General features: G+C 44.5%; 8 protein-coding genes across 8 annotated transcripts; 5 read left to right on the top strand and 3 right to left on the bottom strand.

Moving 5' to 3' along the window:
• The first annotated feature begins 1,562 nt into the window (after window positions 1-1,562).
• LOC6503344 (DNA-directed RNA polymerase I subunit RPA2) lies at window positions 1,563-5,236 on the top strand. The gene is made up of 3 exons (XM_001965341.4): window positions 1,563-1,755; window positions 1,810-3,309; window positions 3,369-5,236. Exons 1-3 carry the CDS (start codon window positions 1,666-1,668, stop codon window positions 5,166-5,168), a joined length of 3,390 nt encoding a protein of 1,129 aa, XP_001965377.1. The 5' UTR covers window positions 1,563-1,665; the 3' UTR covers window positions 5,169-5,236.
• Window positions 5,237-6,037: 801 nt separating this feature from the next.
• LOC6507436 (AP-2 complex subunit alpha) lies at window positions 6,038-12,696 on the bottom strand. Its single transcript, XM_001965340.4, has 9 exons — window positions 12,300-12,696; window positions 11,373-11,640; window positions 10,503-10,714; window positions 9,990-10,445; window positions 9,341-9,930; window positions 8,353-9,280; window positions 8,005-8,288; window positions 7,739-7,943; window positions 6,038-7,678 (listed from the first exon to the last, which is right to left on the bottom strand). The coding sequence occupies exons 2-9, from the start codon at window positions 11,434-11,436 to the stop codon at window positions 7,601-7,603; spliced, it is 2,817 nt and encodes a 938-aa protein (XP_001965376.1). The 5' UTR covers window positions 11,437-11,640; window positions 12,300-12,696; the 3' UTR covers window positions 6,038-7,600.
• A 502-nt stretch (window positions 12,697-13,198) lies between these two features.
• On the top strand, window positions 13,199-16,530 carry LOC6503347 (F-box-like/WD repeat-containing protein ebi). The gene is made up of 3 exons (XM_001965339.4): window positions 13,199-13,623; window positions 13,697-14,889; window positions 14,949-16,530. The coding sequence occupies exons 1-3, from the start codon at window positions 13,566-13,568 to the stop codon at window positions 15,792-15,794; spliced, it is 2,097 nt and encodes a 698-aa protein (XP_001965375.1). The 5' UTR covers window positions 13,199-13,565; the 3' UTR covers window positions 15,795-16,530.
• Window positions 16,531-16,534: 4 nt separating this feature from the next.
• LOC6507425 (ribonuclease H2 subunit A) lies at window positions 16,535-17,894 on the bottom strand. Its single transcript, XM_001965338.4, has one exon. The coding sequence runs from the start codon at window positions 17,818-17,820 to the stop codon at window positions 16,777-16,779; it is 1,044 nt and encodes a 347-aa protein (XP_001965374.1). The 5' UTR covers window positions 17,821-17,894; the 3' UTR covers window positions 16,535-16,776.
• A 173-nt stretch (window positions 17,895-18,067) lies between these two features.
• Window positions 18,068-18,898, top strand: LOC6503349 (60S acidic ribosomal protein P1). Its single transcript, XM_001965337.4, has 2 exons — window positions 18,068-18,306; window positions 18,462-18,898. The coding sequence occupies exons 1-2, from the start codon at window positions 18,235-18,237 to the stop codon at window positions 18,732-18,734; spliced, it is 345 nt and encodes a 114-aa protein (XP_001965373.1). The 5' UTR covers window positions 18,068-18,234; the 3' UTR covers window positions 18,735-18,898.
• An 849-nt stretch (window positions 18,899-19,747) lies between these two features.
• Window positions 19,748-20,301, bottom strand: LOC6507414. The gene has a single exon (XM_001965336.4). The coding sequence runs from the start codon at window positions 20,214-20,216 to the stop codon at window positions 19,797-19,799; it is 420 nt and encodes a 139-aa protein (XP_001965372.1). The 5' UTR covers window positions 20,217-20,301; the 3' UTR covers window positions 19,748-19,796.
• A 497-nt stretch (window positions 20,302-20,798) lies between these two features.
• LOC6503351 (ADP-ribosylation factor-like protein 16) lies at window positions 20,799-21,619 on the top strand. Its single transcript, XM_001965335.3, has one exon. The coding sequence runs from the start codon at window positions 20,856-20,858 to the stop codon at window positions 21,441-21,443; it is 588 nt and encodes a 195-aa protein (XP_001965371.1). The 5' UTR covers window positions 20,799-20,855; the 3' UTR covers window positions 21,444-21,619.
• Window positions 21,620-21,922: 303 nt separating this feature from the next.
• LOC6503354 (tetratricopeptide repeat protein 8) lies at window positions 21,923-24,579 on the top strand. The gene is made up of 4 exons (XM_001965333.4): window positions 21,923-22,064; window positions 22,539-22,987; window positions 23,116-24,149; window positions 24,209-24,579. The coding sequence occupies exons 2-4, from the start codon at window positions 22,540-22,542 to the stop codon at window positions 24,425-24,427; spliced, it is 1,701 nt and encodes a 566-aa protein (XP_001965369.1). The 5' UTR covers window positions 21,923-22,064; window position 22,539; the 3' UTR covers window positions 24,428-24,579.
• Window positions 24,580-24,879: the final 300 nt, after the last annotated feature.

Raw genomic sequence — 24,879 nt, 5'->3', positions numbered from 1 at the left:
TGCATTTGGTTGCTGATTTTTGTACTGGCTTTTTGTGCGCATTTGAAAAGGGGGAAGCACGCAGCAACGATTCTGAGCAGAACCAAAAAAAAGGGGGGGTGCGTATTTCGAAAGAGGTGAACCGGATGTTGCAGGACGAAGGAAGGCAAAGTGTCGCCATCGCCATTGCCATTGTCAGGAAGAAACGTAGCTCAGGCTTGAAAATGAAAATCAACAATGCAATTTGCCGATGTGCTTCTCTCTCAGTTTCAGTTCTTCAGTTGGCGCTCTCTGTTGTTTGCTGAAACTGAAAACAACAAAAATGAGTCTAAAAACTTACAACGCCTGGCAAAAGTTTGGACCAGCCGCCCCCTCAACTTTTTCAGAGATTGCATCCAGGAAAATGTGCTGCAAAAGTTGCAAGGAGACTAGCCAAGGACACAAGGCCCCAAAAAAGTGGCAAGAAAATGTGCATTGTGTTGATTATAATGGAATAATAAACCGGAGCGACTGGGTTCAGATTAAGAACTCAAAACGCCTTGCAAAAGCTGCTCCACAAAGTCCTTTTTATATTTTGAATTATAATTTCTTTTAAGTAATTAAGGAATAGAAAATAACTGAAATCTAAGGTACATTTTTTGAAGTTAATAGAAGGATATTTTACTGTCTATGCTCAATCAGAGGCAGGGAGTCCTAACGATTCTGAAGATTAAACTTCAAAATATTCTTAAGTTAATAGACAAAAAGGAATCTTCAGTTGAACTCCTTCAGTAAGGAGACAGCTTTTGAAAGCCTGCGGTTAATTAGAGAAACTTAAAACCCAAAGACAAAGTTAAGGCAAGCCTCAAGGATAATATAAAAAAATAGGATTTTCTAATTACACGGTAAGATAATCTATAAAATTCAAAAAATCTTTAAAAACTAAAGCTCTTCTTTATGTAGTTCCTTTTATTCAAAATTGTTAAACTTCAAATATCTAAACACTCTTTAAATCCAAACAATGTTGCATATATTTTTGGGGCAAGTATTTTAGCAGACAAGCAGGATGTGTGGGTGGATTTAAGGGTGGTTTTTGACTTATATACAGCATAACAATGCAACAACTTGATTAGGGAGACAGCAACACGTTGACACATCCGGTGCCAAAGTCTCATTTCCGCAGGAGCTGTCCTACATGCAAATGACACGTACCCCGATAACTATGCAAATAATGCACGAATACATTTGAAGTTGCTTCCACGTCATTATCTTCAACTTTTGGAGCCGTCTTTTTACTTAAAATGCACTTAAATCACTCCCAAATTGGAGAAAATTCAAAATTTCATTGATAAGAGATGTTCGCGCCAAGTTTAGAAACCTAGGTGGCAACGCTAGTAAATTGTGCTGAGTAACTTTTTATTTTGGAACTAGATTTATGTTTCAAAAATAGTTCATAATAATTCAAAACTATTTAAGAATAATTAAGACCAATACTATTAGTAAAATAAAACATAACGCAAATAATAGTTTATTGTATTTTTAATACATATTGTTTATTTATTTAAAATTGTTTAGGATCCAGTACCCATGAGCTAGTTCATTTTAAAAAGGGTGGCAACTTGGGTTTCAGCATTTTAAACACGTGCAACACAAGTTCTTCGTTTTTATTTATTTTAAGCGGATTTTGTGAAAGAAACAGATGACAAAATGCTGGAGGAGATGAAACAGATGAAGACCACTCCGGTGCTGACAAATTCTCGACCGGAATTCAAGCAAATACCCAAGAAACTAAACAGGGTGAGTAACAAAATTTACTTGTCCCTTTGCGCCACTCAACAATTATGTTTTTAGCATTTAGCCAATTTGGGTGCACCACATGTGGACTCCTTCGACGAGATGCTCACAGCGGGACTGGACCTTGTGGCGAAGCATATGGTACCCGCCCATTGGCAGAGTCCTGCCGGCGAACAAATCTCACTGAAAGTGGAGGCCATTTGGATATCGAAGCCACAGGTTCCTCAGGATGTGATTGATGTGCGAACAAGGCAAGTGTACCCCACTGACTCCAGGCAGCTGCATGCCTCGTACTCGGGAATGTGCTCCGTGAGATTGGGTTACAGTGTCAATGGAGTACCCAGTGCCCCAATCAATGCTGACCTCGGAGAAGTGCCCATTATGTTGCGTTCCAAGGCGTGTAATCTCGGCAAGGCATCCCCCAAGGAAATGGTGAAGCATGGCGAACACGACTCCGAGTGGGGCGGAATCTTTGTGATTCGTGGCAACGAAAAGATTGTCCGAATGTTGATCATGACCAGGAGGAACCATCCCATTTGCATCAAGCGCTCTTCCTGGAAGGATCGAGGCCAGAACTTCAGCGACATTGGTGTGCTGGTGCAAACCGTCCGCGAGGATGAGACCTCCTTCAACAATGTTCTCCACTACCTGAACAATGGCACTGCCAAGTTCATGTTCTCGCATGTGAAAAGGCTGTCGTACGTTCCTGTCTGCTTGATCCTCAAGTGCCTCATGGACTACACGGACGAGGAGATATACAATCGCCTCATCCAGGGCTACGAATCCGATCAGTACTACTTGTCCTGCGTGCAGAGCATGCTGAGAGAAGTCCAGAACGAAAATGTATACACCCACTCGCAGTGCAGGAGCTTCATTGGCAACCTCTTCCGGTCCCGGTTTCCCGAGGTTCCCGAATGGCAGCCCGACGAGGATGTGACTGATTTCATTCTGAAAGAGAGAATCATGGTTCATCTGGACAGCTATGAGGATAAATTCCAGCTGATTGTGTTTATGGTGCAGAAACTGTTCCAGTGCGCGCAGGGCAAGCAGAAAGTGGAAAACGTGGACTCGGCTATGATGCAGGAGGTTCTCGTCCCGGGGATCCTCTATCAGAAATACATTGGCGAACGCATAGAGACTTGGATGATGCAAGTGCGTCGCTGCCTTCAGAAAAAATTGACCACTCCGGACTCCCTTGTGAACAGTGCTTTGATGACGCAGTGCATGCGCCAGGCGGGCGGAGTGGGTCGTTCCATGGAGTCCTTTCTGGCCACGGGCAACATTGTCAGCCGCACTGGTCTGGGCCTAATGCAAAACAGTGGCCTGGTCATCATGGCCGAGAACATCAACCGGATGCGCTACATGTCCCATTTCCGGGCCATACATCGAGGTTCCTACTTCACCACGATGCGAACCACAGAAGCACGCCAACTGCTACCCGATGCTTGGGGATTCATTTGTCCCGTTCACACGCCTGACGGCACGCCCTGCGGTCTCCTCAATCATTTGACCCTAACCTGTGAGATTTCCAAGCGTCCAGATCCGGAGCTAGTGAAGGTGAGTCCATGTTATCTTTCTGAGATGCCATTTTTACTCATTCTACTCTCCGTTTTCAGGCCATTCCCTCAAAACTAATAGAGATGGGCATGCTCCCCCTGTCCAATCGCCGAGATCCCGACGCCAAGCTCTACGTGGTCTTCCTTGATGGAAGGCACTTGGGTCACATCCACCAATCGGATGCAACAAAAATAGTCGAGGAGCTGCGCCATGGAAAGATTTTCGGCAGTCTTCCCCAGATGATGGAAATCGGCTTCATTCCGTTCAAGAAGAATGGACAGTTTCCCGGACTGTTTCTGGCCACAGGTCCTGCCCGGATGATGCGGCCCGTTTGGAACCTAAAGTGGAAGAAAGTGGAATATATTGGAACCCTGGAGCAGTTGTATATGGAGATTGCAATCGACCCTAAGGAGATGTATCCGGACTTCACCACTCACTTGGAGCTGGCCAAAACGCACTTCATGAGCAACCTGGCCAACTTGATTCCTATGCCCGACTACAATCAGTCGCCCCGTAACATGTACCAGTGCCAGATGGGTAAGCAGACCATGGGAACTCCGTGCCTGAACTGGCCAAAGCAGGCGGCCAACAAACTGTACCGCCTCCAGACGCCAGGGACGCCTCTATTCCGACCTGTGCACTACGACAACATTAAGCTGGACGACTTTGCGATGGGCACCAATGCCATAGTGGCGGTCATTTCCTACACTGGCTACGACATGGAGGATGCCATGATCATCAACAAGGCGGCCTACGAAAGGGGATTCGCTTATGGAAGCATTTACAAGACCAAGTTTGTGTCGCTGGACAAGAAGAGCAGCTACTTCTGCCGCCATCCGCACATGCCAGAACTGGTGAAGTACCTCGATACAGACGGATTACCGCATCCCGGGTCTAAGCTAAGTTACGGAAACCCTTTGTATTGCTACTTTGATGGCGAGGTTGCCACCTACAAGGTGGTGAAAATGGACGAAAAGGAGGACTGTTTTGTGGACAGCATCCGGCAGTTGGGAAGTTTCGATGTCTCTGTTAAGAAGATGGTGGCCATAACGTTGCGAGTTCCTCGACCGGCGACCATTGGCGACAAGTTCGCCTCAAGAGCTGGCCAGAAGGGCATCTGCTCGCAGAAGTACCCCGCCGAGGACCTGCCCTTTACGGAATCTGGCTTGATTCCGGATATTGTCTTTAATCCTCACGGTTTCCCCTCCCGTATGACAATTGCGATGATGATCGAAACGATGGCGGGCAAGAGTGCAGCCATGCACGGGAATGTGTATGATGCCACGCCATTCCGCTTTTCCGAGGAGAACACGGCCATCGATTACTTCGGAAAGATGCTAGAGGCTGGCGGGTACAACTACTATGGAACTGAGAGGCTGTATTCGGGGGTGGATGGTCGGGAGATGACGGCCGATATATTCTTCGGAGTGGTCCACTACCAACGACTCCGGCACATGGTGTTCGACAAGTGGCAGGTGCGGTCCACGGGTGCCGTGGAAGCCCGCACCCATCAGCCGATCAAGGGCCGGAAGCGCGGTGGTGGCGTGAGATTCGGAGAGATGGAACGCGATGCTCTAATCTCCCATGGAGCTGCGTTCCTGCTGCAGGATCGATTGTTCCACAACTCGGACAAGACGCACACGCTGGTGTGCCACAAGTGTGGCTCGATCCTGGCGCCACTGCAGCAGATCGTGAAGCGGAACGAGACGGGAGGACTCTCGGCCCATCCGAAGACGTGTCGTCTGTGCGGGGACAGCAGTGCCGTCTCCATGATAGAGATCCCATTCTCCTTCAAGTTCCTGGTCACCGAACTGAGTTCGGTCAATATCAATGCCAGGTTCAAGCTGAACGAGATTTAATTGGTTTCTAGATTACACTGTTAGTTATTTTACTCTTTTTAAAATAAAGTTAAAAAATTATACAAAAATTTTAACTCTTCTGGATTATTTTAATTTATGAAAGGGTGGTTAAATTTCAAGGGCCGATGTTGATTTTGAATAAAACACAAACTATTTAGGAAATTATTGTAATTTATTATTGGTATTATGATATATTGGTATTATTCAATTATGTATGGAACCAAATCGGCACCTCCATCCGATGGTCCAAGTTCTCGATGACCCTGAGAAATAATGGAGGTTCTATGGTGTTAATGTGCCGACTAATCTCATCCTTGAGCTCTTGAATTATTGCTGGCTTACCGACTTACACCTTTTCTCTCAAATAATCCCAAAGAAAAAAGTCCAATGGTGTCAAATCTTGGCTGCCAATTGACATCGCCATTACGTGAGATAACACGGCCATTGAATTTGTTGCGCAAAAGAGCCATTCACGAGGTTTGGATTGGTCAAAAGGCTTTAGTTTTTGAGCCAATTGCACCTTATAAGGGTGTAAATGAAAATCTTTATCCATAATGTTCATCAACCACGAGCGTGAAATGTGCAATTGTTAAGCACGACTGGTGTTCTCACATCTTTGCTAGAATTTTTCCACGATTTTTGCGATTGTACGGACATTTGGACGATCAAACTGACCAAAAAATCAGGAAGTGCACCATATTCATTTTGATTTGAAAGCCCATTTTCCTAATAAATCTGGATGACTTTAACATGTTGGATTGTGTATCTCTCCATGGTTCAAATTGAGTAAGTCTGAAATAGAGAAATGTCAAATAATTATAATTTTTGGAAAAAAACTTGGCTTACTGGTTCACATTCAACATCGGCCCTTGAAATTTAAACCATTCTTTATTTATTTGTTTATTTAAATACATATTTATTTACGTTTACAGTTAAATTCCTGCATTTGCTATATGTAGTTGTGTTTTCTCCATTCTGATGTCAATCTTGTTTTTGTCTCAGTGTATTTTTGTGTTTTAATGGAATTTTTGTGGAATTTTTGTAACAATTAACTATTGCACTTCCAAACTGACGACATGGATACGAAAGATATTGAGAGTTTTGAGTGATAATAAGTATATACGAAACGACGACCAGTAATTTTCAGTATCGGTAAATCGGTATTCGGTATCAGTATCTATATAATGTATATTTTAGTTTACAATTCTTTGTTCATAATCGGCTGCCATCGCCTCGAGCCGCCATCGAGGTTATTATTCATGATTCCCAGCAGATTCTGTATGGCTCGCTACTGCTGATGCAATCGGCTAAGATAATACTTGGTGCTATATAAGATCGATATAGATCGATTCCCCTTCCAAGGAAGCGGCACAACATTTAGTTTATATCCTCAGCTTTATCTATGGTACACATACGAAACGAAATAATACGCAGGATCAATTGAGAAATTCTGCTATTAATAATTATATTAATAATTATATTGAATGATTTTTTTCCCTTCATTTTTTCTCTATTAAATTTTCATATTTTTTTAATTTTTCAAGTTTTCTCAACAATGATTAATCAAAAAAGAGTAAATTTTTGATGATCCATCCTCTAGTTATTTGTCTATTTTGTTGTAATGATCAGGATCGGGGTCACAGGATCACAGGATCACAGGATCACAATCAAAAAACACTAAACATGAATTTCGTTTTGGATGCAATTGCAATAATCAATATATGTATAAATATTTAGATAACGATTCGCATATTTTCTTGTTGTTGTCATTTGCATGCAGTTTAATAGTTTTGCTTGCAAGCAAAGTTTATCCCTTTTTTCTTAGATTTTTGTATTGGTTTTCTGTTTTTTATTACAACGACGTATATACTAGGTATATGTATGTGGTTTGTATGAATGTATATCTGTGTTAATAGGTATATAATATCCAATTGCTACTGCCTCGAAATGATGCAACAATATATAATTTGTCATACATTTAAACATAATCTAATTATGTTCTCTTCGCTTCGCACTACTATGAACTTTTTGAGCTTAACATTTACAAAGAATTCTGATACGGATTCGGGTGTAGAGGTGATACGGGGATTGAAATTGGATAGTGTAGGGAAAGTGGGGGGGTAGGGATTACAAAAACAAAGTATTATTCAAATATATAAACGTAAGACAGGAATCAGATATCTGGATCTGGAATCAGGACAGATAGACAGACAGGTTGGTAAAGCTCTCTCCGTTGCTCCTGGAGATGATACGAAAGGTACGTGTATTAAGAGATGGGAGCGGCGCTGGCAATAACTAAAGGGACCGTTCTGCTCTGATATTTATCTAGCTGATTGGGATTGTGCATTATAAAGTGGTTGCCGCCGTGGCTTAGTGGCATTCGTAGCCCCAACTCGACCCCAACTCCCTTCCCCGCCGTCCATGATTGTGGCTTAGAACTGATCCGACAACAGGTCACATATCTCCCGGGTCACTGTCTCTTTGCTTGCCCGAATCGTCAGCCGGAACATCTGCAAAATATATCAGTTTATATATTTTATTATTCCAATTAGGAATAAATTGAAACTCACCTGAGCTTGCTTATTCGGCTCCAATCGCAGCAAACACCCTACCTGCTGGGATTGCGTGTGTATGATGCCCGCACATACCATGTTGTCTGGATTGGGATCGACCTGATCCAGCAACTGCATGCCGAAGCCCATCAGCTTGTTGCGGGCACCAGGCAGATCCAGCGGCTGGCCAGCCTTGAACACTTTCTGTGCCCGTTGTTGCTCCCTAAAAGAGAGATTATTATGGTAATTGAGGAATAAAACACATTCGAATTATCTGAATATACCCGCTGAGATTCTTCCATCGGGCAAAGAAGGATTCTGCATTCATTTCGGTTGGTTCAAAGAACTTATTAACGCTCAACGGCAACTTGATGCTGAACTTTTGCTGGGTGCCGTTGTAGCGGAAACTGATCTCGATGGTGGGCGCATCGGCATAATCTTCGATGCACTCGGCTGTGAGCAACTGCTGGATCTGGGCGCCGGCCTCCAGGGTCGGCTCGACCGCCTTCATCTGCACATTCAGCTTGAGCGCATCTTCAGCGGACCACTGCAGTACGGGATTGAAGTTCTGTAATGGACATTGGTGGTTAATAATTATTATAAAATATTTAAAATAAATAATTCAAACTCACCGTTAGCGGAACCTGAGTCTTGTTGCCATAGAATAACCCCAAACGACCCAAATTCTGACGGAACTCGCTCTTCACACCGATCTGCAGCATCTCGTTCTCGAACAGAACTCCATTGTTTTTGAAGAGAAACTTTTTGGTGTTGTAGACAGCGTTGGAGTTATTGTTGCTATTGCCATAGATGTCACCAAGGACGTCGATGAGGGTGCTGTTGCTATTGCTCCCGATATTATTCGATGGTGGTGTGCTCAGCCCAAGGAGATCAGTGTTCGCATTGCTGTTGTTCAGCTTGCTGTGCGAGTTGTTCACGTGGGCATTGTTCTGATTCTGTGCCACTGATGGCGGTGCTGGGCTCTTCGATTCCCGAATCTCGTTCTCTGGCACCCGGCCAGGCTTCTTCTTCTTCAGCACCGCTAGAATCGAACTCTCACGCTCCGGGAACGATGGCATCTCCTCCAGTACGGTGGCCAGCACATCCGTCGATGCCACAATGCTCAGCTGCAGATACTCGCTGGCTCGCTGTTGAAGTTCCGCATCAGCGGACCGAAGATTGCTGTGTTGCCGGAACACGTCCTGGATGTTAGTACGAATCTCCGGGAACAGATTAATGAACTTGATATAGGTCGAGAGCAGCAGTGCCCGCGTCATCGGCGAGCACAGATGGTATTTCGAGTGCAGCAGCTTGAATTGCACCAACGGCGCTGAACGAGAATCGCCGGCGATCAGGTTTCCAAACTCTCCGAGAATATAGCCACCGACTTTGACCATGTTCTCGTGGCAAGCTGGCGCTTGAAGGGCTTCAAACACTGTCTTGGCAGCATAGCCCTGTACCTCCTCGCGGTTGATAACTATCTGGATAACACGGTACCACACCTCCTCCGACACATAGTCGCCAGCGATACGGATCAAGTTAAGGATTACATCCACATACCTAGATCGAATGAAACAAAGGGTTAGAGATTGTCTAAGAAGCCTCCTAACCACTACTTACCATGTGTAATCCGTGGCGTACTTCTCAGCGAGAATGGCCACCTTGAGGACCATCTCCTCGCGAATGGAATAGTCGGCCGTCTCCAGATAGTTGAGCATCTCTTGAACAATTTCCTCGGCATTGCCACGATCGCACATGGCGTACAATAGATCCACCGCCATCTGACGGACCGACACATCCTTCTCCATCTTCATCGAGAGAATAACGACTTCTTGGTGCTTCTTCACCTCCTCATGCGAGAACTCCGAGGTAGCCAGGTGGCACATGGATTCGAGAGCCAGATAGCGCAAGTTGGTTTCCCGATTGCTGAGGAACTGACCCAGCTGGTTGCAGGCGCGCACCAATAGATTCGGCTCACTGTCGCTGTGAATGATCAAGTTGATGGCTTCGAAGAGTACGGCGTTCTTGGCATTCGAATGCTGCACTTTCTTGCTCTTTGGCGGCTCCTGGGCCTTGTTAAGGATCGTTTCCAAGGTTTCGTTCAACCGAGCCCGAACACCCGCCTCCTCGGTCACGGGGTTGTAGTTCTGCAAGAGCCTAAGAAGCTTCACAGACAGCCACGGTGCCGGAACAAAGTAGTAAGTATAGTCCTGAAGAATTTAAAACTCTTTTAAGTTAAGTCCTTAAGATATATATCCAAATATCTTACCTGCAAATCAGTATAGCTTGCCGTAACTATCCTGGATAGGCGAGAGACGGCCAGATTTACGCATCCCTTGTACTCGTCCGGATTGCGCTTCACCAAGGCGTCGATCAGCGAGGTGGCTGCTGTGACCACGCCCATATGCTGATCATTCAACAAGTGAATGATGCGCGAAGTCCACTCACCGCCGGGTATAATATCCGGCGAGGAGCGGAACAAACGCAACAGACACAGCGCCGCCGATTGCTTCACCACGTCCATGGTGTCGCCCGAGACGAGCAGCTTGGGAATTTCGTTCGAGAACGATTCGGCCATGTCCCGACTACCAATATTGGCGATGCACTGCAGTGCCAGATTCACGTGCACCGGATTACGCGACTGCAGATCATTCTTGATCGACTGGATGATCAGTCGGATCAGATCGCTATTCGTGTTCACCAGCACCGAAATGAACAGGTAGCCCTGGAATGAAAGTATTGTTATTAAATGGATTGAAAGTCCTTGACTGGGGACACTTACAATCTGCTTCTCTGAGTATTTATTGGAGGACAGCAAGTTAACCGCCTCCATATGGCCAAAGTCGATGTCGTGACCCAGTAGAAATATAAAGAGCAGCTTACAGACATATTTCTTCTTTTGATAACCATCTAGGGTTTTGTCTCCTTTGAACTTGCTCCTAATGTTGGCCAGCTCCTTGTTGATGCGCTTCACCTCCGCCTCTTTACTTTTACCTGGGAAGGAAAAGAATTCGTCAAATATTAACTACAATTGAAAATGGGTCAAGGTCATGGGAGGAAATTCACAATAAAATAGTAGAAAAAATTCGTCAACGGAAGCTTCGCTTTCTTTTCCGTTTCTGGGAGAGCAGCAGCTGCCGGCTACGCTCTCCATGGTCGGTCACATAGGCGCCAATTAGTACCAGTCACCGATCCGCTGATATGCTGGTCACAAACCAGTCGCACACAACCAGTAACTAGTGTTACTGGCGACGATAATGCCACACAATACACAGGCAGAGTGAAGCGTCAAGTAAACAATTGTCTACATTTTTGGGCACAACAGTGGGATATAGATAAGTTATTATTTTTAACAAATTTAATATTATTCACTTTACTAAACTATTGAGATGTTAGTAGTTTAAAGAGCTCTATCTTGGTAGATTTTGTACTCAAAATATATACATATTATCCATATCGATTGCCTACTGTAGGCCCGTCCGAGTTATTGTTATGAGTGCTGTGTTCTGTGGGTTCTCCTGGTAATTTATAAAGAAACAGCGCTGATTCCGCCCCTATGGAAAAATCTCTTCGCTGCCCTCGGTACTCGGCCCTCTCGTTCAATTGAGTTTAATGACAGTTTGGTTACCCAAGAAAGATCCCCAGCACTTACAATTCCTTATATCCGATATAAAGACGGCCAGGCCTCTCATGCCATCCCCCCGCACCGGCGCCATTGTAGTTAGCTTGTTAATTTTCGCTGGTTTTATGCAAACTGGGGTCGCAAGAAAATGTTCGATGGGAGGCGGTCGAGTCTCGAGGCGCTCTTATCGCTCGAACTCGACGTCGGATCGGAGATATATAGTATTTGCTCGGTATGTGCCGCCTTGTCTCTCTTGCCGCTTCCGGACCTTCTCTGACCAGAGTCTCGCTTTCTCGCCCTAAAATGGTAGATACATTTTTCTAATTATTTAAATATTTAATTAAATGTGTTAGAAATATAGTGTTGATATTTGTTTTATTTAATTATTTTAAGTCAAGTTTTGTGATTTTATTTAATTCTATCTTTACTTTTTAAGATAAGAGTCATTTTTTGAATGGGAGGATGTCCCAGTAGATAAAAATAAAATATAAAATAGCCATCTAAGTTAATCTCTACGTTTATTATTAAACGAACTTTGACATTTTGGGTATGGGTGGTGAAGGGGGGTGGGTTGCACTGGGACTGGGTGGAAGGTACTCCCCCGCACTTTTGGCAACCGATTTATTTGCAACTTGGCAGCGTCTGAACGCTGATAAAGATTTTCTGACCTCGCTCGCGACTTTTGTTGCTTTTATTCGCTCTCGACTATGGACGATTTGGCGATTTGTGCACTTGTGCATTATTTTTCGGACGACCACCGGCTTCTGTTTCGTTTTATGTTCTGTTTTTTATTTCACTCTTTGTGCGCTCGTTCTTTTCTTTTCTGGCTTTCATGTCACGTCACTTTTTTTTTTTTCTCTGCTGGATGACGAAGGCGTTTCGTTCGCTAATAAAAAAAAATACTTGCGATGCCCCCCGAAACAAAACATTAATGGGCGTATATTTGGGGAAGCTTACTTTTCTGATTATTTTAGAGCAGCAGCAGCAGAAGCCGTGGGGAAAATCGTTGGAGCTCGCTTTGGAATTTCTTAGGCGGACGACGAGGAGGAGGAGGAGATCGGAGTTTCGCGGAGCGTCTCTTGGCCTCCCTTTTTTTTTTTTATTTGGCCCAAGGCGATGCGGGGTGTTGGCTTCGGAATGTGTGGGTCGCTTGGCGGTAACGAACTTTATGTAACTCCACCTGCCTGGGCGCTTCGCCTCGCTGATCGCCGCGATTTGTTATTAACTTTTGCCGAATGCAGAGCAGTTCCACTAAAATGAAAATTTCTATTGATTTTTCTTCTCTCTCGCTGCCAGTGAGTGGAGCCATCTAGTGGGCGCGAGTGGCGGGATTAGTGTGGCCGAAACCACATCACATCTGGATAACCAAGGACCAAGAATTGGCGGAAACCTTATAGAGGGTATACCTTTTATGAGGCTTTACAAAATATATATATATTTCTGTTTCCTTGATCAACATTTTATTTTCATGCAGATATTCTACCTGGTCTTTAAAAAAGAATAAGAAAAGACAAATAAAAATATATTGTGTGCCCAACGTAGAGTGCCTAGCGGTTCCAGGGATACATCTCTATCTCTTCGTAAGTTTAAATGTTTTAAGATGATGAAACTACATAAATTTAATTTAAGTTTTAATTATCTTAAATTTTATACAATAAGACAAAGATTTTTTAACTTTTAATTAAAATATAAGCTATTCAAAATATTTAGTATCGAAAACCAGATTTCTTAAATAGATAATATAATGAGCCACAAAAATTATAACTTAAAAAAAATTAGTTTGTTTTAAAAAATCATTAACATATTTAAAACTTGATACATATTTTACCATATACCAATAATTTTGTGACGTCACACTGCCTGCACACAAAATGCCGCTTAGCGCCACCCTAAACGCACGACACCCTGGACAAACTCCGCCATTTTTTTGCGCTGGTTTTTTATTTGTGGAAAAATATGTAGAATGCTCTCGCATCTGGCGGCTAACTGGAAAATATAGCACCATTAAGGACAGGATAAGCATAACGACAATCGGTGACCAGGAGAAGCTCTAGATCCGACCGGAGGAGCAGAGAGAGATAGAGAGCGGAAGCCCCAACGAGAGCGTGCTAGATGAGACGCATGTGTTACGCAGCAGAAGTTCATGTGTCTCGATTACCGCAAAAACATAATTATTGGCATTGAAAGATTGGCTAGCAAGTCACCATCGGGAGAGCGGGAGCCATGAGTTTTTCCAGCGACGAGGTGAACTTTCTAGTTTACCGATATCTGCAGGAGTCAGGTTAGTAAATGCTACATATATACCTCCCGGAGGAGCACCCCCTTAGCCTTTTTGTCTTTTTCTGTTTTCGCAGGCTTCCTGCATTCGGCCTATGTGTTCGGCATCGAGTCGCATATATCACAGAGCAATATCAATGGAGCTCTGGTGCCGCCAGCTGCCCTGCTTACCATCCTGCAGAAAGGATTACTTTACACAGAGGTGGAGTGGAGCGTCGGGGAGGATGGTGAGATGGCTCGACCGGTCGAGGGACTCTCCCTCATTGACGCCGTGATGCCGGAGGTTAAACCCCTGAAGCCGGTTGTCAAAACAGAGCCGGGAAAACCGGGATCAGTGGACTCCTCAGCTCCTGCCGGAGGAAACAACAGCAACACTAAGACCGAGATTAAAGTGGAGCCCGGAACTGGAGTAGCGGGAGCTGGGGCAGGGAACAAAACAGGCGCCGGCAGCACCACAGGAACCAGCACGCCCACCGATCAGACCACCGTTGAGGTAGACTCCAGTGGCAACTCTGGAACCAATGCGGGTAGCAATAGCTCTGGAAACAACGGATCCGGTTCAAATCCCGCCAGCGGAGGAGGCAACAGCAGCAGTACAACAGCTGGCGGAGATGCCACGGCCACCGCGGCAGGAGCAGGTCAGAAAAAGGCGCCAAACTCAAACGAACCAGGTAGCTCCAGCGGAGGCAATGCCGGCAACGCTAATTCCACCAGCGCCGATGATGGAGCCTCCTCCACTTCCACAAATGGAAACAGCAGTACGTCTAGTAGCGGGGAGCAGCCTTCCAGCGGGGTAATACCCACAGGCGGGAACGTCTCCACCTCCAACCCGGATGCAGCGGCAGCTGGAGGCAATGCAGCAGGAACGAAAGCGGTCGGAGGCGCTGTTACCATTCGAGTGGGAGCGCAGGGCAATAACGTACAAGCTGGTTCCAATACAGCCCAAAACACGGCACCCAGTGGGACCATCTCCTCGTCCACTGGCAGCGGCGGCACCGGAACTCCCCTTGTGCCCATGGAAATTGACGAAAGTATCGAGATACCCGAATCCAAGGCCCGCGTGTTGCGCGGCCACGAGAGTGAGGTGTTCATTTGCGCCTGGAATCCGAGCCGGGATCTGTTGGCCAGTGGCTCGGGCGACAGCACTGCCCGAATCTGGGATATGTCCGACGCAAACAGCAACTCCAATCAGCTGGTGCTGCGACACTGCATCCAAAAGGGTGGTGCCGAGGTGCCCAGCAACAAGGACGTCACCTCTCTGGACTGGAATGTAAGTATCATCCTTAATAATAATGAATTTTAGTGCTAATCTTTGAAATCTCTTTAAAGTGCGATGGTTCTCTACTCGCTACGGGTAGTTATGATGGCTACGCCCGGATCTGGAAGACGGACGGTCGGCTGGCCTCCACGCTGGGCCAGCACAAGGGTCCAATCTTTGCGTTGAAGTGGAACAAGAGCGGTAACTACATTCTCTCCGCCGGAGTGGACAAAACGACGATCATATGGGACGCTTCTACCGGACAATGCACTCAGCAATTCGCTTTCCACAACGCTCCGGCCTTGGATGTGGATTGGCAGACCAATCAGGCCTTCGCATCCTGCAGTACTGATCAGCGCATCCATGTATGTCGGCTGGGAGTAAACGAACCAATTAAGACCTTCAAGGGCCACACGAACGAGGTGAACGCCATCAAGTGGTGTCCTCAAGGTCAACTGCTGGCCTCCTGTTCCGACGACATGACCCTGAAAATCTGGAGCATGAACAGAGATCGATGCTGTCACGATTTACAGGCTCACTCCAAGGAGATCTACACGATAAAGTGGTCGCCCACGGGCCCGGGAACTAACAATCCCAACACCAACCTGATCCTCGCCTCGGCCTCGTTCGATTCGACGGTGAGACTGTGGGACGTAGAGCGGGGCAGCTGCATCCATACGTTGACCAAGCACACGGAACCGGTATACTCGGTGGCGTTCAGTCCGGACGGAAAGCATCTTGCCTCTGGTAGCTTTGACAAGTGCGTGCACATTTGGAGCACGCAGACGGGACAACTGGTGCATAGCTATAAGGGCACCGGCGGCATCTTTGAGGTTTGCTGGAACTCTAAGGGCACCAAAGTGGGAGCTAGTGCATCTGATGGCAGTGTGTTTGTCCTGGATCTGCGAAAGTTCTGATCTCCGGCAGTGCAGCTGCAGCAGAGTTTCGTCTTTTAAGAGAAGACTTGCTCGTCGTCTTCACTGGAAGAAGTGGAAGTTCTGATTTTGGAAATTTTCCGTGAAGTTTTGATCTATTCTGTTTCTCTGAAATTCAATCAGCTTGGATTTGGGAGCTCGGCCGTATATAATGTCATTTTAAGCTATCCCGCCCCTGCAATCTGTATTTGTAACTGCTTTAAGTTCTAATTAGCTTTTTAAGATTCTATTCCCCAGATTCCCCAACCCCCAATTTATTTGTCCCCTGTCTTTTTCGTACGCTTAGTCCTGAGTCATATAACCAATGAGCAGTTCCAAGGACTCGTTTAGGGGGCAAAACTTGGTTGTGCTTCCCCTTGTGACCTTTGGAACGTGACTCGCTTCTTTTTAAAAATTAGTTTTAAGTCTCTATGTTTTTAAGAATACCCTTTTTTATACAGAAATCGTTTAGTATAACTTAATGCATTTTGTTATTGTGTCGATCGATGATGTCACCCCGAAGCAACTAAGAATTACACACCCTCCCTCCGTCCGTATCCGCCAGTGGCGGAGGGAATAAGGATTCAGATCAGATCGGACCGATTCACGCATACATTCAGAACAGTGTAACTGCATCCCCAAGTAGTCTGTAAAACGAACGTAACCCTAAGGATTATAAATAACACGAGAATGGCGAAAACACAAAACCAACAGCAAGATCCATTAAAGCTAAAAATTATGAATGAGTTTTTACTTGGGTTGTACTTTAATTGAGATTTGGACATTTTCGGAGCTAGGAAATGGAATTCTAGGATCTCAGTGGTTGATTAATATGTTAAGTAATACATATGTTTTAAATTATTAGATCCAGAAAATGATTGATACTAATAACCCTCCAAACGATCGTAACAATCTATACTTTTTATCTAATTATTTAATATATTATTAAAATAATAAACTTTATAGAAAAAATATTATAGAAAACTTAAAAATCGATGACGTTTGCCAGATGTCGTTGCTTGAAAAAGCGGCACTCTTCGCGGATGACCTCTCCCGATTTGGTGGTGCCCTTGAAGAACTTTGTGAGCTTGGTTCCTGCGTACTTGGGCTTCTCCGTATCCGGTTCATCGAACTCCATGTCAAAAGCTTTGTCGGCTAGGGCGTTCTCCGCCGTGGACCAACTGAATCGGACTAATCGAGGGAATCCAAAAACAACATCAATGTGCTCAGCCAGGAAGCGTTTGGTGACCGGATCACCGGGATAACCACTACCAAAGGCATTATCCTTAATGACCAAGCCCTCGGGGAAGTTCCAAACCTTCAAGGCGTGATCGCGTGTGACTTTGGCGCAGATACTAGCAGCCGAAACGATGGGGTACGTGGAATCGGCTTTTTTCGCCACTGTTATCTTGAAGGTGGGGAAACGCTTGAGAAGCTTCTCTTGGTACTTCTCCGGAGGACCCACTGTGTCCACGTATACCTCCGATATATTCACCCCGGCATCAATCGCCTGCTGGATCAAGCCCATGGCCGAGTCCATGGATACCTCGTTCAGGGAGCACTTGGAACGCCGGTACATGCTGGTGCTGATGGTGTTGGGTGAAATAATTTCGACGGCCCAGCCAATACAGCTGGTGGCGTAGTCCTTTGTGTTTATATCGTTGAATATGATATCACGCTTCTCCTCGGTCAACTGCTTGGAATCGGCACAGCCGAGATCTTCAAGGGCTTTCTTGCTCTCCAGTGGACAGTAGGCGATGCCATAGACCATTGGCCCCAGGACAGGACCACGCCCCGCCTCGTCAACGCCCAACATACAGGGTTTATCCTTGCAGACAGCGGGTACATCGCTCAGGTAAACTGTGTTCTTGCTGTTCTCTTTTGAGGCAATAAATGGTCCCAGAGTCTTGAGAGAGGTGATTTTATTGGTCTCCGTAATGTCTTCCTCCTCCAGCTTGTCTTCCTTCTCGTCTATATCCTCAATAGTTTCATTTTCCTGCTTGATTTCCATATCTTCGTTGTCCGACATTTTCGCGCGCTCTGTTATGTTTACCTTTTAATAGTGTGACCGTAGTGCATAAGATACAGGCAACCACTACCTGATAAACTTAAATAAAATATACATAATTGTTTATGCCTGATTATTAATCAGTGATTAATTATATATTTTTTGGAGTATAATAACCTGGATTAACTTAATTTAAAATAAATATATTTTAACTACGATACGACATATTTCAGAGCTGATAAAAAAAATTATCGATATTTAATTAAACACCGATAACACCGGTGGTGATATCTGCTGTCTGGCAACCTTCTACAGCTCTTTCCGGTTTAAGATTTCGACCAGCGTGCTTGTTCTCGCCCGAGCTAAGGCCATTTTTTATAAACAAATTAATTTTTGGCAACTTGCACAATAATTAATTAGTCACAGCACTTCGATATGTCTACCAAAGCCGAGCTCGCCTGCGTCTACGCCTCCCTCATCCTGGTCGACGATGACGTCGCCGTCACTGTAAGCCCCAACTCCTATGACTTTTTGTCGGAAAGCCTAATCTTTAAAAATCGAAGGAAATGTTCCATCTTTTTGAATGATTTGACAGATCCGCAAAAGGGTTAAATGTATTATTTAAATGAAATATAATATTTTTTGTTTCCCAACCATTTTAGGGTGAGAAAATCAACACCCTGCTGAAGGCCGCCAATGTCGAGGTGGAGCCCTACTGGCCCGGTCTGTTCGCCAAGGCCCTGGAGGGAATCAACGTCAAGGACCTGATCACAAGCATCGGATCCGGTGTTGGTGCCGCCCCCGCTGCTGGAGCTGCTCCTGCTGCCGCTGCTGGTGGTGCTGCTCCCGCTGCCGAGGCCAAGAAGGAAGAGAAGAAGAAGGAGGAGGAATCCGACCAGTCTGACGATGACATGGGCTTCGGTCTGTTCGATTAAGCATTCTCCGAAGGAGGTCCCAGAACCCGCATACCGACCTGACAACTGTTGTGTTTGTGCTCTAATCCTCCGGTGGACGTGTTTTCGACTTTTTCCGATCTGTGTACACGTTTTAATGTACCTAAATCGAGAAAATATAGAAAACGTTTGCTAAAAAAAATAAACAAAAGTGATAGTTTCATTTATCCCTATGGTGTATCTGTGAATTTTTGCAAATAATTGGAAAAATATTGGGTGAAGACACCATTGGTCGTGGTAACTGAGATTTGAGAATTGAAAACGAATCTATAATGCCCAGTTTGTAATGGAATACCAAATGGAATAGTAAAGTAGAGGCTACGTTCTACATTTTAAGAAAATCTATCTAAAAAATGAATAGTTTTCAAAACACTCATAAAAGATTTGAAAAGTAAATTATAATGCCCAGTTTGTAAATCAAATGGGTTAGTAAAAAAACTCTTAAAAAACTAAAGGGGTAGCTAATGGTTTAAAAAATACACATGTTTAAATAAGGACTTTTGAAATATATATATAAAATATATATGTATATATAATCCTCAGTTTCTCTCCAGAATAACTCCTAACAAGGAAGTGATTACCCTCGAAATGTAATGAAAATTATATATTTTGTCTAGGCTCTCAGTTTTCCTATTAGCCAAATTTAATTAGACACTTTTTGGACATGATTTTAGTTTCAAAATTGTAGATATTGTACATATTCTCTAATTAACAATCGGAGTTTATAGATCATCTACATGATCTATGAAACAAACTAACACAGAGACTATATATGCCAGTGTGCTGGCAGTATTTTTGTTGGCATAGATCTACAGATTTTTGTACAGATTATAATGTTATAATAGATTTCTGTTCAGGCCACTTATAGCCAAATTTGTATACCATTCTTATTAGGTAAAACAAGTATTATCTTATATTATAATGGCTTGTTTATAGGGTGGTTGTTCTACAGAACTTTTTAATAAAATATCGCACATAGAACAGACTTTGTATAATTCCTGTCATACAGTTTTTATTAAGTCGATAAATAACAAGAATTTAAAACTAAAAGACCACTTCCTCGAGTACTTTGGCCAGGGAGCGCAGATTGGGCCCGTCGATAGTCTTCAGGCCAAGTCCGATCACAAATTCCGAGGGGCACTTGTTGAGACCCGTCCGGTTTACCAGAAACTGGATGGCGCTGCGAATCTCGTCCGTGTCCAGACCCAGACAGCAAGTCATATTTATACCCACCGACACGTGGAACTCGGGGTTGGTCACGGGTCCGTGCAGGAGCGGCAGGATGCGCTCGTCCTTTCGCACATCGAAGGTTACGTTAAAAATGCCGGGAATCTTTCCCAACTGAGTGATTACCAAAAACCATTTGTTGGCAAAGCCGTGGAATACTATTTCCGTGGGAACTCCGTTCACCTCTACAGCGAATTGTCTGTCGAATCCAATGTCCCTGGTTGTATCTGGGGTCATTTTTGTGTAAAATTTTAAATTTTAAAGGGATTGCAATTTGTTTACAGCATGAGACAGCAATCAATGTGACCATGAGGCTTTAAAAATATCGGTACTTATCGATATCCTAGGTGGCGCTAGGTTTTTAGGGTTGGAAATCGCCCAAATTCGCATAACGAAGAAAATTTAAACTTTTATTTATAACTCTTTTGTAAGCTTTTGAATATATTTTCTATTTATTCTTTTACGCATTTCTCTATAACACTTTTTTATACAAAAATTCACATTTTTGAAATCGTTTACTTGAAAGTAGCTTTAGTTCAAGTTTAGGCTTTAAAATTTTCACTTATTTCTTAAAATTAAAAACAATTATTTATTTTATTTTATTATTATTTATTTTATTTTATACAATTGATTGATTTTTTAGAGAGATTTTTTACATACTTTTTTTTTTTTATAATTTAAGCTTCGTTTTTATTTTTTTACACATTACTGTGTCTAAAGAGAAAAACAATTTAGAAATTATAGAACTTCTTTGTTATAATTGTTTTAGATTTAAAAAATAAAAAAAATATACTTAATTTCCTCAATTTTAACTTTTATTTCTTGTTTCCAAGGCAACTCGTATTTTATCAATAAATAGGCCGAGTAAATAGGGAAATGACATCTTGCATCTGTTTGGGCCCTAAAAGAGCCGGAAAAACTCATCTTCTGAAAGCTCTACAGGATCCCGATTCCATCGATGAGACCAGTTACTCCATGCCCACCATCGGAACGGGAATATATCGCATCCATTTTCCCACCAAGTCTCCAAATAGCGACAAACCCAAGCCCCCGCCAGCCGATGGATCCGCCCAAGGCGCCAATATACCCCATGGCGGAAAAAACTTACCAAAATCCATTCAAATCCTGGAAATTGGAGGCAGCATGGCGCCCTTATGGCGACAGTATTTCGAGGATGTAAAGAAACTGATCTACGTGGTGGACACATCCAATCTCTGCCAGATTTCCGCCGCGGGAGTACTTTTTTATTCGATTCTTACCGAACCCCGGTTACAGAAAGTGAAGATCCTGCTGGTCCTGGCCAAGATGGACTACTCCTACCGTCAGATGAGGAATGAGGCCCTCTTGATGCTCCAGATGTCCAAGTTGCAGAAGCAGATTCGCCAGCAGGTGACCATTGTGGAGGCCAGTGCTGTGACCAAAGTAGGACTAGATCCCATTTATGATTGGCTACAGAGGCCATAAAATGATTGTTTTTTTTTATTTATAAATTTTTAAAGTAAATTTTAAATCAAAATGTTTTAATAATTGTTTTTAAAATGTAATTTTTTTTTAAGAGATTTTCTTAAGAGATTTCTGAATAAAAATAGTTTTTTTTTTATTTATAATTTCTTCGCTAAAAATCTTAATAAAATTAATAAAAAATCTTAATAATCCTTTTAGAATTACCTTTACTTTAAATAATTCTTTCCTATGGCTATGGAATTTTTGTAATTTTAGGTTACTTCCGGGGAGATTGTATTGACTTGATAGTTATGGTACTTATATTACCCACACGACTATTAAAAATTAATGATTAGAACTCGAATTAGATTTAGAATTCCAGGTAAACGAACAGGGTGGCCGGCTGGCTGAGGCCGACAGGGTGACTTCCCCCCCGGACAGGCGCAATACACAAGCCAATTAATGTTTTGGCCCGGCTCTCGGTCTCCATGGCAATCGACATGGCCTCGAACCGGAAGACGTAGACCCTTTCATATCCATATGGTTTCCAATATACCTGCCAGTTGATTCGAGTCGAGTCGAGTCGAGACAGAAAAGTGCCGCTGCCGCAGGAATCCACAAATTAAGTCCCAAGGAGAAGAGGTAGGCGGGTCGAGGTACAAATTATGGGCATAGAAAAATTAGATGGCATGCAGACGAGCCGAAGAACTAAGACAAGATGCCTGGTGACTGGCGACTGGGAGCTGGGAATTGAGAATTGGGAACTGGGTACAGGGTACTGGGAACCAAAGAAACCAAAACCAAAGAAAGGTGAGCCAAAAGGAGAAGAACCGCAGGAAGCAGCAGCCACATTCCTGATGGCCTCTTGCATTTTCGAGGGTGGCATGGGGCAGGGGCATGTGGCAGAGGAATGACACGCATCCGGTTTTAAAATTCCATCGCAGCAGCACAAGAACCCAAAAACAAAAAAAAAAAAAAAAAAGAAACCAAGCTCAGGAATTCAGACACTTGAATTGGACACAGATACAGAAAGCACTTGGGGAAAAAAGGAGGGCTTTATTTATGTTTATATTTTTAAAATAATATTATAAATAATAATATTAATATTTTTGGAAGGATGACAACGCTGGCGACACTGGAACTGGACTACTTTAGGGCGGTGTCCCTGTACCGACGTCGGTCCTACGAGAGATGTGCCGAATTGTGCAACGCCCTCCTGCAGGCCGGTCACGATGGCCATGTCCAACTGTTTGCCACCAAAGAGAGCGAGCACAGCCAGGAGGAGGAGGAGGAAAAGGCGCAGAACCAAAAGCAGAAGCTCCACCAGCAGCAGGCGGAACACGAAAACCGCAGCAGATTCGGTAGCAATTTGCAACGCATTGGCCCCAGGCCAAGAATTGGAGCAGGAGCAGGAGCCGGAACGGGAGCTGGTGCTGGAGCGGATTCGGGAGCATCCATCATGATGCCCACTTGGCTGATGGAGGGCGTGTGGCAATTAAAGATGCGTGCCCTAACCCAGCGTGTCTACCTGGACGACTTGGAGGTGGACGAGAACGGGGATGAAGGTGAGTCGATGGCCTCCAGGAGTAGTAATTAAATTTTTGTGGAATGTCTTTTATTTTTTATTTTAATTAAGGTTTAAAAAGAAACATATATTTTATACAGATTTATATTTATTTGTTTTTGTTTCCAGCCATTGAGGAAGTGGAATTCGAGCGGATTGCCACCGCAGCTCGTCCTGGCAGCAGCATTAAGACCGCCTTTCAGCCACGCCCCCTCACCAGCCAACAGAGGCAGCAGCGCAGCCGGGGATCCGGAGTGGCCCACTCCAGTGATGGGCGACTGAATAGCTCCAGGCCAGGATCAGCGGCAGTGGCTCGTCCCGGCACCAGTCTCAGCCGGCCGGGATCATCGATGGGCGGGGCTCGCCCCGCCTCCCGTTGCGGCACTGCATCCCGGGTGAGAGCCACCTCCGCCGCGGCCTTCAATGTGGGCGATGCCACGGCCAAGTTGTACCAGGCATCCCGGCTGAATCCCACAATCTACGCGGAACGAGAGACCCTGGTTAAGGCTCTGTTCCAGTTCCTATTCTACCACGAGGCGGACGTCCAGAAGGCCCATTCGCTGTGCCAGGCGGTCCTGGAGGTCCAACGGCAGTCCAAGAACTCAGCCTCCTGGTGGTGGCCACAGCAGATGGGGCGATGCCTCCTGGCTCTTCATTATCCCCGCAAAGCGGAACCGTTTCTCCAGCAATCCCTCGCCAGCTTTCCGCATCCGGATACCTATTTGCTTCTCTCCAGGTTGTATCAGAGATTGAAGCAACCGGAAAGGGCTCTGGTTCTGATTAGCGAGGCTGCGGATCAGCGACCCTTTGATGTCATCTACCGCCTGGAACAGGCCCGGATCCACCAGGCCATGGAGCAGCAGGAGGAGAGCCTACAACTCTACAGGTTGGTGGCCAAGCTGCAGCCGATTAATATAGAGTCCTTGGCCAGCATCGCCGTGGGATACTTCTATGACAACAATCCGGAAATGGCTCTCATGTACTACCGCCGTATTCTGTCCCTCGGAGCCCATTCTCCGGAGCTCTACTGCAACATAGCCTTGTGCTGCTTGTATGGAGGACAGATAGACTTGGTGCTACCCTGTTTCCAGAGAGCACTGGCCACATCCTCCCAGCCAGAACAAAGGGCCGATGTCTGGTATAATCTTAGCTTTGTGGCGGTGGTAAGGACTCTTTCTCTCTTATGGGAACTAACATAGCTATAATTGATATCCTTTTCAAGACCTCTGGGGACTTCAACTTGGCCAAGAGGTGCCTGCAGCTCTGCCTCACCTCGGATGCCCAGAATGGAGCTGCTCTGAACAATCTGGCGGTACTGGCAGCCCAAAATGGTGATATTCTGGGGGCCAAGTCCTATCTGAATGCCGCCAAGGATGTGATGCCTGAGGCAGAGGAGGTCATTACCAATCTTCAGTACATGGATGTCCACTATAAGTTATAATCTTCTAGTAACTAAAATTTGAACTATTTGTTATTAATTTTTATATTTTTTTAACAAAAATTCTGTTGGATCTTAAGACTTTTGCCTTAAAAAATGATTTAAAACCCCCCCGTAAAACGAAAGAATTTTAATGTTTATTTGTCCAGGAATGATATGTATTTTTTTCGGTTGAAGCTAATACAATAATTCCACATTTGTTGATTTTTTTTTGGCAATTTTTTAATCAAATTTGAGTGTCGAGTGAGGAATTGCTGGCACTCGAGATCCAGAGCCAGGTACTTGACAATTGTACTTCATGAATGACTCTCGTTTTCGGTCTGAAACTAATTCATGATTCATGTGGGCGTGTTGTGGTTGCAAAATACTTTAGAGTGAGACCCCCAGACTGGAAACCTCTTTTTAATTAGCAGACTCAGATGTTGTGCAAAAAAAAAATTCAACAGAGAATCGGA

Source organism: Drosophila ananassae, chromosome 3R (assembly GCF_017639315.1).
Source record: "Drosophila ananassae strain 14024-0371.13 chromosome 3R, ASM1763931v2, whole genome shotgun sequence".
Taxonomy (NCBI): domain Eukaryota; kingdom Metazoa; phylum Arthropoda; class Insecta; order Diptera; family Drosophilidae; genus Drosophila; species Drosophila ananassae.
This window is presented reverse-complemented; position numbering and strand designations above follow the sequence as displayed.

Bases quoted from the DNA above. Each gene is read 5' to 3' on its own strand.
- LOC6507436 (XM_001965340.4), bottom strand. From the start codon at position 11,436: ATGGCGCCGGTGCGGGGGGATGGCATGAGAGGCCTGGCCGTCTTTATA. The intron at 10,446-10,502 runs GTAAGTGTCCCC...CTTTCATTCCAG, and splicing joins AATACTCAGAGAAGCAGATT to GGCTACCTGTTCATTTCGGT. The intron at 9,931-9,989 runs GTAAGATATTTG...TAAATTCTTCAG, and splicing joins CAAGCTATACTGATTTGCAG to GACTATACTTACTACTTTGT.
- LOC6503344 (XM_001965341.4), top strand. From the start codon at position 1,666: ATGCTGGAGGAGATGAAACAGATGAAGACCACTCCGGTGCTGACAAAT. The intron at 1,756-1,809 runs GTGAGTAACAAA...TTATGTTTTTAG, and splicing joins TACCCAAGAAACTAAACAGG to CATTTAGCCAATTTGGGTGC. The intron at 3,310-3,368 runs GTGAGTCCATGT...CTCCGTTTTCAG, and splicing joins CAGATCCGGAGCTAGTGAAG to GCCATTCCCTCAAAACTAAT.
- LOC6503347 (XM_001965339.4), top strand. From the start codon at position 13,566: ATGAGTTTTTCCAGCGACGAGGTGAACTTTCTAGTTTACCGATATCTG. The intron at 13,624-13,696 runs GTTAGTAAATGC...CTGTTTTCGCAG, and splicing joins CCGATATCTGCAGGAGTCAG to GCTTCCTGCATTCGGCCTAT. The intron at 14,890-14,948 runs GTAAGTATCATC...ATCTCTTTAAAG, and splicing joins TCACCTCTCTGGACTGGAAT to TGCGATGGTTCTCTACTCGC.
- LOC6503351 (XM_001965335.3), top strand. From the start codon at position 20,856: ATGACATCTTGCATCTGTTTGGGCCCTAAAAGAGCCGGAAAAACTCAT.
- LOC6503354 (XM_001965333.4), top strand. From the start codon at position 22,540: ATGACAACGCTGGCGACACTGGAACTGGACTACTTTAGGGCGGTGTCC. The intron at 22,988-23,115 runs GTGAGTCGATGG...TTTTGTTTCCAG, and splicing joins GGACGAGAACGGGGATGAAG to CCATTGAGGAAGTGGAATTC. The intron at 24,150-24,208 runs GTAAGGACTCTT...ATCCTTTTCAAG, and splicing joins ATCTTAGCTTTGTGGCGGTG to ACCTCTGGGGACTTCAACTT.
- LOC6507414 (XM_001965336.4), bottom strand. From the start codon at position 20,216: ATGACCCCAGATACAACCAGGGACATTGGATTCGACAGACAATTCGCT.
- LOC6503349 (XM_001965337.4), top strand. From the start codon at position 18,235: ATGTCTACCAAAGCCGAGCTCGCCTGCGTCTACGCCTCCCTCATCCTG. The intron at 18,307-18,461 runs GTAAGCCCCAAC...CAACCATTTTAG, and splicing joins ACGATGACGTCGCCGTCACT to GGTGAGAAAATCAACACCCT.
- LOC6507425 (XM_001965338.4), bottom strand. From the start codon at position 17,820: ATGTCGGACAACGAAGATATGGAAATCAAGCAGGAAAATGAAACTATT.